Below are 15,474 nucleotides of genomic sequence, written 5' to 3'. Positions count from 1 at the left end.
AAGCGACCGTCAGCCAGGAAAATCAAGAGTTACAACCGGAGCCAACCGTGGACGTCTGGATATGAGGGAAGTGTCCCCACACAATTACAGTTTATCACCACAAGGTGGCGCCAAGGAGAACGAAACTGAGATCTTCCAGATTATAACTTTAAGTAAAAGTTAAATTGGTCATCAACTTCTTGAGACCAGAACAAAAGCATAACGTCAAAAGTGAGGATTAAAAAAATGTATTATATAACATTTTAAACATGAACCACTTTGTGTTACTACGAGCCTTCTCCTTTATATAGCGACATCATCCATTATTTAGATAGGAAGTTGTATGTATGTACAAGATCCATTCTTCTGAAGTGTGAGCACAACGTTCCCATGGAGATTAAATCACTCACATGTCTTCTGTGTGTTTGGGCCAACATGTATGTGTGAACAATCCTGGAGGGGGAGCTCTGTCAGACCTCTGCTGTGTCTGTTCAGCACAACTACATGAACGGCTTAACACACTGAATCAATGTAAAGAAAGCACTTTAGTTACTTACTATGTTTGTTTGTTTCATAACAAAAAGATATCGTCACGTAACCTAACAACTCTTTGGCTGCTAGCCCACATTTCCTCGTGTCATCGCCGTGTTTCATGCTGCAAATTCTGTACTGATTTAGGATTGATGTTAATTAGTTTACTGGTTCAAGAGGTTCAGTCCATCAGCAGACGCCAGCTTCAGTTTGAGTATGCAGCAGACATGCTGAGCCTCCTCTTCGTTCTGAACGGTCACCTGAAGCAGGATTGAGTGTTTCTGTTACAGTTTTGTCTCTAACGCTGAGTGACAGTCTCACAGCAGGGGACGTTCTTTACAGTCAGATGTGTTCACAGACGAGATGTGATGCGAGATAACTGAGACACAACTTTCCTGACACGTACAGACACACTGAAAGACATAAAAAAAACAGCAACATGCCAGGTAACTCTCTGACTGTGAGGCCATGATGCACACACGCACAGCGCTGGCGGTATCTGCTGTGCGGTGTGTGTCATCCCTGTCCCCGTCCTGTCACACCCGCTGTCACTCTTCAGACTCCCCCATTCATGTTCTGCCAGCGTCCCCTGCTCCACTCAGCTCCCACGCTCCCCCTGGCAGTATGCTAAATCAAACCATGCAAACTGTCTCATCCATCTGATGTCAGAACAGTTTTACATCCACCTACTGTCACGTTGAGTTGGGATAATTAACTAACAACCTTTTACTTCCTGTTTGAGGAGCCATGACAGAGCCTGGGAGGTGCAAGGCGATCATCTCTAATGCAGTTTCAAAACCCATCCGGAGTGATGGCTCGCTGGCTTTCTTGGCTCTAATTTAAGATGCCCTACTTCCCATCATGCCTCGGGGCTTTAGGGGAATCAGAGCCAGCGATGTACTTCTTCAACGTTGCATTTTAAACTTTGCTTACAGTCAGTGTCAGTCTGAGCGGTGACATTGTAGAAAGTCTAGACGCTCCTGTTGTCGAGGCTGATGAAGAAGTTTATGCACAGCTTCACGCTTCTCCTCAGAATGACGCGTCGCTCCACATGAAGAGTTTGGAGGTTATCAATAATACATGAGGATACTCAGATTTGTGCTTTCCTGGTGAGTGTGTTGGTGATGGTACCAGCTCATAAACACGTTGTTTAAAAGAACATTTATTACACATGTAGTGTTTATAAAACCAGATGTGTTTCTGTTGATGACAGCAAGGCAGCGTTCAGCAACAATAATAGAAGGCTAATGGTTACGTATGGCTTACACAGTGTTCTGTTATCTGAGGAGAGTTGAGCTGAAGCATAACGAGAGGAAACACTTTACAGAAGCATCACTTACATATCGCTGGTTTCTACCAGCTGAAATAATTTCCAGTTCAGATTTTTCTCATGAAAAAAGAATTTAATTTCCTTTAAACATTTAAACTCCAGCTTCTCATCTGCCTGAAGAGACGCAGCAGGATTATTAAGGTGCTTGTTGTACTTTTGAAGCAGACATGAAAAGATGTTTGAACTCTCCTCGTAGGACAATTTGCATTTCACTCATCGAGTTTTCAGTTTAAGACCGAATGTCACACGTGGGAAACTTCTCTTCTTATTGTGAGAACAGAATATTAAAGCTTTTTCTCTATTCAGACCACAGAGGGTCAAAGACCTGCAGCATGAAGTCTTCCTGTTCATCTCATCCTGTTCTGACAATTATAATAAGACAACCTTAACCTGCTCTGGTGAGGTTTGGATTGAGAAACTAAAAACTACTTTAAGGCATCTGAAGGGATGTTTGGTGCCTGCTTATAAATGATGCATCAAGAGAGAGAAACAGAAACTGGCCAGAAAGTACAAAGAAATATCACAAATACAAAAAACTTTCCTTTAAGTCTCCGTTCAGAAGCTGCATATGAGAAGATAACTTCATCGTAATGGTACACACCTGCTGAAGCAGCCTTCCCTGGCTAACATTAACTCTTTGGTAACACTCGAGGGTCAGACCACACAGTGATCGAGCCGTGTCATGTGACCTTGTCATTCAGCGCGCTCTTCCTCAGCCAGTGGAAGCAGAGTTTGAAGCTTCAGGAGGGACCTCCTCCTCTTCTGATTGTCGCAGAATTGTCTCTCTTCCCGTCCGCTGCCGAGCAGCTCATCTGTCAAACCTCCTCAGCCTCCTCATCCTGATCTCCTCAGCGCTCCCCTCCTCAGGGAGGTGGAAACCGTAAGGAGGAGGAGGAGGAGCTCCCCTCTGGCCTGTGTATCCTAAAAAACAACATAGATTCATTGAGATTCTAACTGACCCTGACTTCAGTTTAAAGCGTTAAGAGTTCAGTGTCACTCTGAATCCCTCTCGCCCCTCACCTCCATCATTCAGACTGTTTCTGATGGCTGCATCCATCTGCTCTTCCTCCGTCAGTCCACCCGTGTACGTTGCTGAAGGATTTGATGGGTAGTTTGGTGCATGCTGACGGTATCCTGAGTGTCCTCCACCAGCACCACTGTAGCCTGCAAGTCAAGGCAGGGAGGCAAACACAAACACACACAAACACACAGAAACACACTGTATAAGCATCGACAATTCAGCCTCGAGCAGCAGTTAAACAATGTGTCAAACTCTGACTGTGTGTCTGTTCAATAACTTTCCCTGAATGCTCAGTACCTGATGAGCCTGCGGAGTTGTAGTATGTACCGGGCTGGGAGTTATATCCGCTCGATGTCACAAGCTCTGGTTTAAAAACACACAAACAGACTAAATCAGTACAGAGGGTTGTTAAGGTGCACTTAAGAGTTGTATATTAATCAATACTGTGGAACACGGATCTGCACACGGACTGACATGAGGCAAACACACGACCCAAATCACCCAAATCACAAAAAGAAAAGTTAAAATAGAACTTTTCTACTTCTGAAATAATATGTGATGCAATACACACGCAGTCAACACACACATTTACACACAGACTCAAACAGTCCGACCTGCACATTTCTTCATGATGGCCTTCAGGGGTCCAGCAGTGTAAAGCAGACCCACCAGGATACCTGCCAGGTGACCAACGAAAGAGGTCCTGAAGGAGCAGAGCACAGTTCAGGTCCTATCTAATAAAACACTGCCATCTGCTGGACACTTTCATTCATAGCATGAGACAGCATGTGATTATGAGGAAGGTGCCCAATGATAGGATGGCTGCCCTCCCCTCTGTGTGTTCTGCATCTTGGAACAAGTGCTGAAAACATTATTCAGGATGGACAAAGTCTGGATGTTGAGTGTCTGCGACCAGATTCTGCATAATGTAAAAACCAGTAATTCTCTGTGAAGCAGCTGCACACGGCTTACAGGGAGAGATCAGCTTCCTCAGGAAGAACTGCTGCTTGTTCCTGACAAATCTTCTCATCTGTATGGCAACCACATTTTAATTTAAGATTACTGTGGTGAAGAAAGTTTTACACATTCAGCTGCAGACTCTCTCGTCTCTCGCTCGCTCTAGTCTATAAAAGAAACTCATACTGTCAGGGCTCTCTACCAAAACACTGGCTTAACGGCTGTTTAAATTGGTCCCAAAAGCATTCACCCTGCCAGTGCCATATCGTTAGAGGGATTTGATTAGATCGTTGAGAAGTGGGCGTATACAGACGTTCTCCACAGCGCAGCAGCTAGCTAACTGACCGAGCGTTCTTGGTGCTCTGCGGCTAAATGTTGCAGATTGATTGGTTGAAATTGTTTGGTGCTAACTTACGTAAGCACGCGTGAAATGTAGTTTTACCGGAAGAAAAAATGATCAGATTTTGATATAAGAATATGAAGAAATTGATTTTCTGTATTTTTTGGGGACTTTATTGTCAAATAGATGCACAATGTTACCGGGGATGTGATCTAAAAGGATTACAATGACATTTTTCATTTCACCTCGACTTTAACAGATTGCTGATAGGAAACTCACCCAGGTGAAGTTACATGGATCAGCACAAGCTCCGCCCAGCTGGCGTAGCGATTGGATAGAGGGAGACCCATCACATAGGTGACACCTCCGGGGTGGTAGTGGTTATTGATCACCTTCAGGGCAAACAGGACACCTAGAAGAAGAAAGACGATCAGACAGAGGGTTGAGGAAATGTTGCCATGCTGGTTGTGGAGTTTAAAGATTAGTGGTGGGCTGTGCGGTGTGAGGAGACATGAAGTGAATAAAAAACAGCGATGTAATGAAGGTGACAGAATGCAACTCATTAAATTACTAAATTAAGTATCAATCAAATCAAAAATATAAATATTCAGCTTGAATAACACCCTGCTGTATTTGTTTAGATTCATTATTAGGAAAATGTGTTTTTATAATGTTTTTCCATCTGGTTTAAGTAGGCTGACCAGCAGTCAAATCTTTATATTGTACGTGTTTGTGGAGTTTCACAGTTTGTCTCTACCTGAGAAACCAACCGCACAGGTCATGCTGTAGGACTGATCCTGGGTCAGCTCTGTTAGCGCTGCCTCCAGCATCAGATAGACCACTCCGGTGAGCAGAGAGAAGACTGAGAGCAGGTAGAAGAACCAGGCTCCACCCAGCCGTCGCTCCAGCTTGATCCCTTTCCAGAGGAACGACACCATGTTGAAGTAGAGGTGCCAATCATCGGCGTGATGCAGCGGGGACAGCAGGAGGCGGCGCCAGTCCTTATACCAGTACGCCTGCTGGACACTCACACAGGCCTAGGAGTGGATGGGTAGCAGTATTTATATTATGATAATAATATCAGTTAATTTAGTATACGACAATGGAGCGTGTAATTTCTACAGGACGCACAGTCCTTCAGTAACCCCTTACAATATCAGCTGCTAATTAAAACTCTGTCAAACTCATAATAAAACATCAATCAACTATCAAACGCTCTGCTGCCCTATGTACTACTGAGTATTTGTATAAGCTTTTAAAATTGTCCAAATAATACACCCTCTCTCTGTTTATAGTGCTGTATTAGTGCCTTACCTTCATCAGTGGAGCTGCAGGGAACAGGTAAAGGTAGGCGTTGAGTCCCAGGACACCCAGAGTTACTGGGGGGATGTTGTCCAAGCCCACCTGGAACAGCTGGGAGGCCAGGAGCAGCAGGCCCAGATGGGATCCCCTCTGGCGGTTCCTCATGCTGAAAACAACCTGAGAAGAAACAACAGCGGAATTACTTTTCAGCTGTAAGAAGTGAGCGAACATGGTGACACAGCAAACACATTGGCTGTGCTTTTATTTATTTATTGAATTACATTGACACCCTAATCAACCTCGTCAGCAATACGCTTCAAACTAAATATGCCGGAAGTAGCACAATAGCTAAATGTCACACAGACATGCTCACAAACACTTTTACATACAGAATGGACACATTTATTACATGACAAATAACATACCCACATACAATAAGTTGGTTAATATGCAAGATGATCCCTAAACCCCCAGGAAGAAGCCATCAGAGGAGGAGACAGATGTTATGCATGAGTGCATGACTGGTTTGTTTTTAACCAATGTTTAGTGTTTTTTTAAAGGTTAAGTAGTTGTCGCAGTCTCTGATACATGCTGGTAATTTGTTCCAGGAGTGTGTGCCTCAAACAGATACCACCATTTGGCTAAGTTAACATAAAGGAGACTCACTATTTAAGTTGATTTAAGAGTTGTTATGCTCCAAGGAGAAGGCTGAAGGTGCTTTGGCTGGTGTTGCTCCTCCAGTCTGGAACCAACACTCACAAAGTCTAAGAGAAAACAGATCAGGGAAATCTTTAAAAGCATCTTAAAAACACTTTAATCATACTAGATTATCTGCTTCAGTATTCTCTTCCTTGTTTCTTACTTGAGTAAAACGTGTGTAATGTCTGTTAAGAGTCAGAAGCTTTACAAAGACCCCCTTGACTATATAGATATTATGTGACCCACTTTTTTTTCACTTTTGGGTCTTAACGTCATCCAGAGACAAAAAAATTAGAGCTATCTACTATTTCTAACGTTACAACGACAGTTGTTGTAGAGTGTCTATATATTAGCCAACGTTCCCCTGCGAAAGTTAGGCTAAATACAGTCAATTGTTTAATAACGGAGTTTAAGATGTTCTTAACAAAACGTCACATTTTAACAACAAAGCGTAAAATCCCCCAACATGTTAATGTAACCGCTGAAAATGTGACTTGAATTAAGTAAGTTGACTTGTGAAGAAGTTTACATACCACAGCTTTCAGGGCGCTTCCTCTGTTATGATTTGGCTAATGCTAATACTAACACTATTTGGTTGTTTTAAGCTCGTCATTACATCGGCATGATTTTACACTTGCAGAAGTTTTACTTATATATATCTAAGCCACACGTCAGCGGAGTTTATTTCTTTGTATTTCATCATATCTGGCAGTAACTAAGAGTAACTTCTATCCCGCGGTATTAAGCGTAAACGGTTACTTCCGCTTCCGGACGGCAGCTACCAGCTTAATTTTATTTTTTTTGTGATAATCGTTCCTCTTATAATAAATGTTTGTATTTTCACCCTGTCCTATCTTGTATAATATCTTGGGATACCCAAAGTACTATCTTTATTTCATGACAACAGTTGGTCGCCTTGGGTCTACCATCACGTGACAATAACAATGCTCGGTAGCTGGCGCAGGCGCATTATGGATCCACTGCTCTCTAGATTTTTAGCATGTTCAACAGTTTCTGATTCTGACAGTGTTCAAAGAGAACATTAATAGTATTGTTACCAATAACATTTACTGCATAAGTAAACGCACCTGGAAAAAAAAACCCTGAATTAGTTTCGTTTCTGCGACTATGCAAGTTAATGCTTAATACTGCGGTTGATATGAGTTACACTACCCTCCAGGGGCCACAGTGCGAAACTGCAACATTATTAAATAAGTGTACAAAGATAGTTCAAAGTATTCTATATTGGTAAAAAAGTCATATCAAATTTGACGTCAGTACTTCCAAAATATATCAATATAACAGTAAAAGAACATTTTTACATACATACAAAAAAACTTGTAAAATGATTACATGATCGTAATTCTGACATTTGGGTAGGATTAATGGTGCACATGTATAGAGTTAAGTGACCTATAATACCTTTTGGTTTTTTAGGTACCTAGAAATTGACACCCGGTCAACTGAAAAAGAGTCAAGACATTCAAGAATTTTTACTATGTTAACCTGCTGAGGAAGATCAGTTGGGCTGCAAAAGTATTGGGTCTTGACCTTAGCATTGTATTATTATTATTATTTTTTAACAATAAAGCAGGTACCCATATAAAAGAAGCCTGACATGTTTACCTCATGTGAGCGGGTTAAGCATCTTGCTTAGCCTGAATAGTCTTTGGCAGCAATTCCGAACACGTGCGCAAAGTGTAACACACCGTTTCCCGATTAATTATTTAGGAACACAACGACACCGGGATCACCTTTCTCTTTTCAGAAACATGAGCTTTATCCGGACAGAAGACGTGTGTTTACAACCGACTTCAGCAGTTCCGGTTTTATTCAAATAAACTGCAGTTAGTTCAGTTACGTTGAGCTCTGTCTATCTGCCGCCTCCAATGATCACGAATCGGGGCTGGTGGAGAGGCTGTTGCTATAGTAACAGCGGTAGGCAGACACAGGAGAGGATCTTTCGTCAAGTCAGCGAGTGTCAAGTATATTGATACCGGAAACCGGATGTTCTCTCTGCACAATGAAATCATATTAAGTTTATAGTAGTAAAATGAAATAGTTTGCCAAAACAACAGTGTAGGCTATCTTTATCTAGAGGCAAAAACACGTTTCCAAAAGCAGGTCAATGCGGAACTGTTTAAAAGCTAAGGACGAATTTAAAACGTTAAACAGTGTAAACCAGTGGAGAAAAAAAAAGATATACATTTCATGTCAGATACGGTAGTAATGAAATGTTTTATATTTTGGGTTTGAGTTACAATTCAAAACATTAAAAAAACACCGAATGGGAAAAATTGGCTTGGAGTCATGAACAAATTATATAAACATGTGAGACAGGCACGATCTCTTTTTTATGTGAAACTATAAAAACTGTTGTAAGAGCAGAAAGACGGAACAATGTTAAAAAAAAAAAGTCTATTTCATCTGTTTCTTAAAATAGTTGAAAATTGATTTAAAATCCAAGAAAGTGGTAAAGTGGTGCCTGTAGGTCTGACTCTTATTTTGAAAAGCGGAAGTGTAATTTGTTTCATAGTGTGCGACTTGACGCCGGCAGTGAGCTGTAGCGGGAGACTAGAGGGGCGGCTGGGGCAGGTAAAGGTGTGTGTTTGTTTGTCTGTTTATGAATGTGGGGGAGACAGAAGGGGTGACACCGTGAAGAAAAGACGGAGAGGGGTAAACGAAGGACGAAGAAGCTGATGACAGGAGGAAAAGCTGGAAAGAAAGAAGGAAAAAGAAAAGAGGGAATGATGTCGGAGCGGATAGCTTCGTGTGGGAGCCTGTATGACAGCACCAACCTGCTGCTACAGTACTGCAACAACGGTGAGCCGCCTCTCGTTCACCTCATTTGACACAACAGAAAAAAACGATTTTACTGTGAAAGGCGCTGAACGTGTTTCAAAATGCGCACATTTACCTAAAGACGTGTTGACATTACATTTAAACACTGGGAAAAAGAAACATTACCAGCTGCTTATGTGTTGTGACTGCGCAAATTAGCCTGGTAGGATGCATTATATATGAATGTGATTAAATGTACAGTTGAATGTGATCCTCTCAGTTATTCCTGCAATATATTTGTTTGTTTTTGTGTTTCGGCAGGCCATATTTTCACCTCGTTTAGGCTTTTTTCCTTTGCAGATACATTATTTTCCTATAATTTAGCATTTTCTCTGGCACATTTTCAGTTTCGTTTTGACATAGATGAAGATATATTTCTGAATATGATGTGCTCAAATGGTAAGACAGCCAGCAATGATATATGGGTGTTATGCAAAAGAAAATAACAGGAGTATTTAATTTTTATGGTTTATCTTAGTGTATTGATGTTATTGTACAATGAGGTGCACAGTCAGCGAACAGTCAGACAGGTGCTTTTCCTGCCTGATGTTGCCATCAGAGTTTAGTTAAGGTTTAAGGTTACAGAGTGCAACATAACATCCTGATATCTACCATTAATAATCCACCAGGTATCATTGAGTCAGTGTCATTTACCTCTGATATGATCGACGTTCCTGTCAGTCCACAGAACACAGACAGGCTGGACGGGTGCTGCTCATCACCATGAAACAGAATCATGTTTTATGATCACAGTTTTGCAGCTATATTTTTATCTGTATTTGAATACATGATGTCCGTCTCCCTGCAGCTGTGTGTCTCTGTATCTGTCACATCCTGCTTTACAAATATGATGCAAATATTCCTGCTGCTGCTGCCAGATCGTATCTGTGGTGACAATGGAGGACTGTGGCTGATTAGTCAAACGAGTCTCTGCCAGCTGAACATGGTAGTGATGTTCCTCCAGCTGTTTGACACTGAGTAGATACAGTTATCACAAATGCAGGTAACCTGATGTTGTTATCAAAGAGAGACGTGTCCGTGGATTGTCACACCGTCCCTGCAGTCGTCTGAACTCCACAGACGGCCATATTGAGCAGCAGGTGCAGAGACAGCGAGGGGTCATGGGAGTCTGGTCAGCGCTGTGGTGTTTGTTATCCAAGATGTAACATGTGCCACGTTAACCATTTGGTGAGTGTCGAGGGTCCAAAACCTCCTGCAGCTCCTCATAGGTCATTGAGATTTAAGATAAACTGTAAAACGAAAGCGCAGGATCTGATCACTGAGCTCTACAGGAGATTAGCACAGGTGTTAAAATAACACAAAATGAAATATGAAGTGTTTGACGTCAGCTGCAGGTTAAGAGAGGAGCTTGTTGAGTGACAGATGGTCCTGCAGTGAGGGATCAGCTGCTTAACCTGCGAGTCATTTCTCTTTTGTCTGGTGCAGGACGCGGCTTCGTCTGCACTTCTCATACATCTTTTATACGAGTAGTAAATACAAAATAAAACAGGATTTAAGTCTGCGATCATCAAAGTACATCTTTATTATATTTTCCATACTTTTGTCCTTTCTTTCCCAAAGAACATTTACATCGAGGACATTTTCTGCTTGAAATTAAAGTGAACTTTCACTTGCTGAAAGGAGACAGCTGTTATTCTGCTTCCTGGGACTCACAGGAGGTTTGTGCTGTCCTATTTCTGACCACCATTCGCTCTCATGGGGATAGAGGGATGTGCAAAATGCTCAGACATAGGATAATTAATGATTTAGGACTTTGACAAATTAAGATTAAGATAGGTAGGTGATTGCACTTCTCAGGTACGTCCTAACAACTACAAAAAACAGGCCTGAAAGTGTTTGCTCACATTTCCAGGTATTGTATTTATATGTGAGAAAAGAAAACAGTCTTTTCTTTGCATGCCTCTCTGCACTCAGAGGTCAAACGCTCTGTGGAGCTGAGAGGATTCATTAAGCACACTAAGCCTGAACTCTCCCCCCACAATATGACCACCTCGCCCGCAGTCTGCAGGTTCCCAAATGTTGGGAAGGCTTGGTTTTCATAATAAACCACTGTGTTTCATCATGTTGCATGCTCCATTTTCAAGCCGGGATTTAGATGCTACTTATTTATTTATTCTTAACCTTTTAAGGTCGTGACCTGCAGGAAAACACTGCTTAAGAGTTGCTTGTAGTGCTAAAATATTTGGAAGATAACTGAATGCCTGACACCTCTGAGATGGCAGGCGTGAAGCAGCTGTAGGGATGCACGATATTATCGACACATTATCAGTATGGGCAGATATGTCATTTTTCCGCCGATATTTTCCACAGATAAAACAGAGCTTTAAGTCTGCCTAAATGCTCCATGATTCCCTAAAGAAGCTCGACGCAATGCTACCACAGCAACTTCTTCCATGAAGCATGACGATGGGTGCGAGACGTCTGCGGTGAGGCAGGTTTCAAAGTTTCTGAAGCGGACAGCGAGGTTGTGCTCAGCTTGGCCATGCGAGGAGCCAAATCTCATTCATTCAACACATTGAATCACCCATCTCCTGCCAGAGAACCACTACAATGAGAGTAGGCATATCAGTTCCACTACAGGGGAGACTTGATGTTCTCTGCAATCGGGTGGAAAAAAACATGCGCCTAATGTATCGGTGTCGATTGGCAATCAACAAAAAAGGTTGGAAAATACTGGCATATCGGATATCGGCAAAAAATCCAATATCGTGCATCCCTAAACAGAAGTAAAACATGAGTTATGATACAGAAAACAGTTAATATAACAGGTGCTGACAAAGATGCTGGAAATACACCTGTGTGAAGTGTGAACTGAGCCTGAACACAAAGTCAGGAGGGAGACGGTGATGAGGTGTTTCACTCTGCTGTGATGCTGCAGGACTGAGCAGTGCGTGCGGACAACAAGAAGACGGCAGAGCTGACCGTGTTTGTGTGTGGAAGCTGACATCCTGTCTGACATGCTGAGCTGGAGTGTGGATGTTCCGTTCATCCCAGCAGAGCAGCATCTGTCCTGCGAGCTTCTTTTTTTGTCATGTCCATCCTTCTGCCTTTTTCTTTCTCTCTCTCTCTCTCTGTCTCTTCCTCTGCCACCTGCCCTCTCTCTGTAACCAGAGATCTTCCACAGTGCGTTTATCGGGCCTGCTCTCCTCGGCCACCTGGTCACATCTCCAGCCGATACGCTTTGCATTGTGCCGTTGCAGTTTTATAGTTTAATCAGATGTGGGGTTGATCGCCCGAGTCGTGTAGGGCAAGATAAGGAGTCAGTTTAGCTTCTGTAATGCCGACTAACTAAAAGGTTTATCTGAATGATCCTGCTGAGGTAAACTCCAACCATCTGTGACTATAAGGAGCAGTAAACAAAGGATAAGGATTTGTTTTTGTTGCTTCCTCGACAAGCATCAAAAGAACCATCGTCCCTTGAATCAGAATTTTTTCCCCTTTTTCCGGCACTCAAAAAACGACTGAAAAGAGGCTCCACAGTATGAAACGAAACACTGATTCTCTGGCATTCACTTAAATCTGCTCTGTGCGTATTTACACAGCAGCAGCCCCAAGTGGCAGTGAGGGTTACGGTCAGTGCCCACACCTCAGTAAAGCTCGGTAAGCTGCTCTCCTCTCAGACCTGTGTACTTCAGTGTCTGCAGGCTTCAGAGGTCCCGCTGCTGTTAAAGCTTTCTCTCTGCAGTTTTATATTTCACTCTCAGGTTTAATGTGATCAGCAGCAGCAGCAGGGTGAGGAGGAGACCTCTCACTAGTGCTCACAAGCGTAATTACATTTGTGCAAAGAGGATGGGATTTGTTCTTCTGGCCTCTCTTCAGTTTTAAAGCCACATGTTGTGATTCATCTGGGTAACAGTGGTGTATGTGAACCTGTAGCAGAGCTGTAAACACAGTGAGCATACAGTGTAAGGGTCCTGTGCTTGTGTTCCTGCTGCCTGTTAGTGCAGAGTACACAGTGTTCTTTGAGCTGCAGGTTGAGATGAAATGTCTTAAGCAGTGTTTACCTCAGTCATGTGTGAGTGACAGCTCCTGTTGCCGTGTTACTGCAACAGGAGCTGTCACTCACAGCTCTCCTAGCTGCTGCACAGACCAGCGATTCCTCTCAAACTTTGTGTTTGGATAAAAAGAAACAAACCTCACTCAGCTCAAAGCTGACTCAAGTGTTGTCTGCTGAAAGTCTCTAAACTGTTGATCTGTGAGAGGCTGAGGAGGAGCGAACTGTCTGTTTGTAGTTTATTCAAGTTTTTAAAGAAGATTTTGGAGGATAATTAATCGTAGAACAACATCTAACATCCCGTTGGCTTTTTAAGAGAGTATTCTTTTAGTACTTCAGGTGTCGTTAAAGGATTTTTTATAATATTCACATCCCCGATAATATTGTGCATCTATTTGATAATATAGGCCAAAAAAAATACAGAAAATCCATTTCTTCGTATTTTCTTATATCAAAATCCGATATTTTTTTTCTTCCTGTAAAACAAAATTTCACGCGTGCTTACGTAAGTTAGCACCAAACAATTTCAACCAATCAATCTGCAACATTTAGACGCAGCGCACCAAGAACGCTCGGTCAGTTAGCTAGCTACTGCGCTGTGGAGAACATCTGTCTACGCCCACTTCTCAACGATCAAATCAAATCCCTCTAATGATATGTCCCTCCTGCACGTCCTGTTTCACTCGGAAATATGTCACGATACGGAAGCTAGATACTCTCAAAATGCCGTTTCAGCTCAACTTTAAGTCACTATCTATCTCTGAATGAGGTAAAACAATGGTGATGAAAGCCTTTGCATTCACAGTATTACAGACTGGGTGTCTGTGGCGACTTTTGCAGAAAAAAATCCCAAGCGGCGCCCAGTTTTCCATCAGCCAGCAGTGGTTGGTCTGCCAGAGAGGGTAGGCGGAGCTAAGCGGCTGCTTTTCCGCTCTCTGCAAGTGTTGCGAGTAAACAGTAATCTACTATGGCTGAACAAACAAAGAAAAGATGGATGACTACAGACACAACTTCAACAAGAAGTGAAAATCCAAAGAAAAAGAAACAAACTCGACGCTCAGATGAAGCAAACAGTCTGAAAAGGAAAGCGACCGTCAGCCAGGAAAATCAAGAGTTACAACCGGAGCCAACCGTGGACGTCACACATGCAACACTGTCTGGATATCTGGGAAGTGTGCTCCTGTAATTACTGTTTATCTCCATAGGTGCCGCCAAAGAGAGCGAAACTGAAATCTTGGAGATTATCACTTTAACTAATGTCCAAAAACCACAAACACAGAGTGTTAGTTAGTGTTCTCTTTGCCTTCAACCAGCTGGTTCCTTCAAAAGATGTAATGTCCTAAAAGATCTGCCCACTGTAGTTTGTATCATAGTGTATTTGTTCAGGATCATTTTACTTGGTTGGTTCAATACAGATTTTTTATTAGTCAGTATTTCCAGCAGCAGGATGATGTACTTATAAGGTTTTTATGCTGTGGCATTTTGTCAATGTTACATGCATGCGGATGTATAGTTGTGTCACGTGAGCTGAGTCACCTTTTCAGTGTGTGTGTGTATGTGCCTGTGTGTGTGTGTGTGTGTGTGTGTGTGTGTGTGTGCGTGTGTGCCATTGATCCCGAGGTCTGGCTCTGCAGCATCTCTTCCTGGTGGTGCCTGGCTGTACAGATGCTCATGTTGGTGCAGTGTGTAAGCGTGTGTGTTTGGCCCTCAGCCATGCTCCACCCCTTCTGCCTTTTGCCAACAAGACAGGAGGAGCAGGAGGAGGAGCAGGAGACGAGGAAGGCGGAGGATGCAGAAAAGGGGGAGGGGATGACTGGAAGAAGAGGGAGTGGTCCAGGAAGCGATGGAGAGAGGAGGAAACGGAGGGAGTGGCTCAGCAGGAGAGGATAAGAGTGTGTGTGTGTGTGTGTGTGTGTGTGTGTGTGTGTGTGTGTGTGTGTGTGTGTGTGTGTGTGAGAGAGAGAGTGTGTGATCGAGCAGTGGTGGCAGACGGGGAGGGGAGGGAGTCAGAGTCCAGAGAGCTCTGTGGGGAGGACGAGTGAGAGCGAGTGGACGACCTGCCTGAGTGTTCGTCTGTGGACTGTCTCACTGGTTGATTGACAGGAGGAGGGTCCGGGCTCTTGAGGGGCATGATGACAGGTAGGCGAGGCGAGCTCCACCTTCATCATCTTCACTTCACTGCAACATGAATATTTCAGCAGCTTTCAATTTTCTTATTGCCCTGCTCAGACTTCCCATCATCCATCTCTCCATCTCTCTCTGGCAGCATCACAACCCCCCCTCCTCCTCCTCCTCCTCTGGATTTCATCATCAATATCTCTCCGTCTGCCTCCCTCCATTCTTCCCTCTTACTCCACATTAGCTTCTTCCTGCCTTACATCCATTCATCCTTCTCCCCTCTCTAGCAGCCATGTGTACACATCAGCCTCATGTCAGCTGGTTTGACTTCACAGTGTCGT

At 43.1% G+C, this 15,474-nt stretch overlaps 2 protein-coding genes across 2 annotated transcripts in view; one reads left to right on the top strand and one right to left on the bottom strand.

Annotated features, from left to right (window-relative positions):
* Positions 1–1,694: 1,694 nt before the first annotated feature.
* rhbdd1 (rhomboid domain containing 1) lies at positions 1,695–7,001 on the bottom strand. Its single transcript, XM_069668715.1, has 9 exons — positions 6,693–7,001; positions 6,127–6,224; positions 5,473–5,637; positions 4,916–5,195; positions 4,438–4,570; positions 3,476–3,564; positions 3,159–3,224; positions 2,861–3,004; positions 1,695–2,761 (listed from the first exon to the last, which is right to left on the bottom strand). The coding sequence occupies exons 3-9, from the start codon at positions 5,623–5,625 to the stop codon at positions 2,649–2,651; spliced, it is 978 nt and encodes a 325-aa protein (XP_069524816.1). The 5' UTR covers positions 5,626–5,637; positions 6,127–6,224; positions 6,693–7,001; the 3' UTR covers positions 1,695–2,648.
* A 1,691-nt stretch (positions 7,002–8,692) lies between these two features.
* The window catches only part of eml2 (EMAP like 2), a 29,148-nt gene continuing 22,366 nt past the window's right edge, over positions 8,693–15,474 (top strand). Inside the window, exon 1 of the mRNA XM_069668253.1 lies at positions 8,693–8,982. Coding sequence (XP_069524354.1) covers positions 8,859–8,982 — 124 coding nt within the window. The 5' untranslated portion in view covers positions 8,693–8,858. The remainder of the gene's footprint in view (positions 8,983–15,474) is intronic.

This window comes from Semicossyphus pulcher, unplaced genomic scaffold (assembly GCF_022749685.1).
Source record: "Semicossyphus pulcher isolate SPU_LCO1_2020_fin unplaced genomic scaffold, fSemPul1.0.p SCAF_19, whole genome shotgun sequence".
NCBI lineage: Eukaryota > Metazoa > Chordata > Actinopteri > Labriformes > Labridae > Semicossyphus > Semicossyphus pulcher.
The sequence above is the reverse complement of the archived record's forward strand: the minus strand, read 5'-3'. Positions and strand labels throughout refer to the sequence as shown.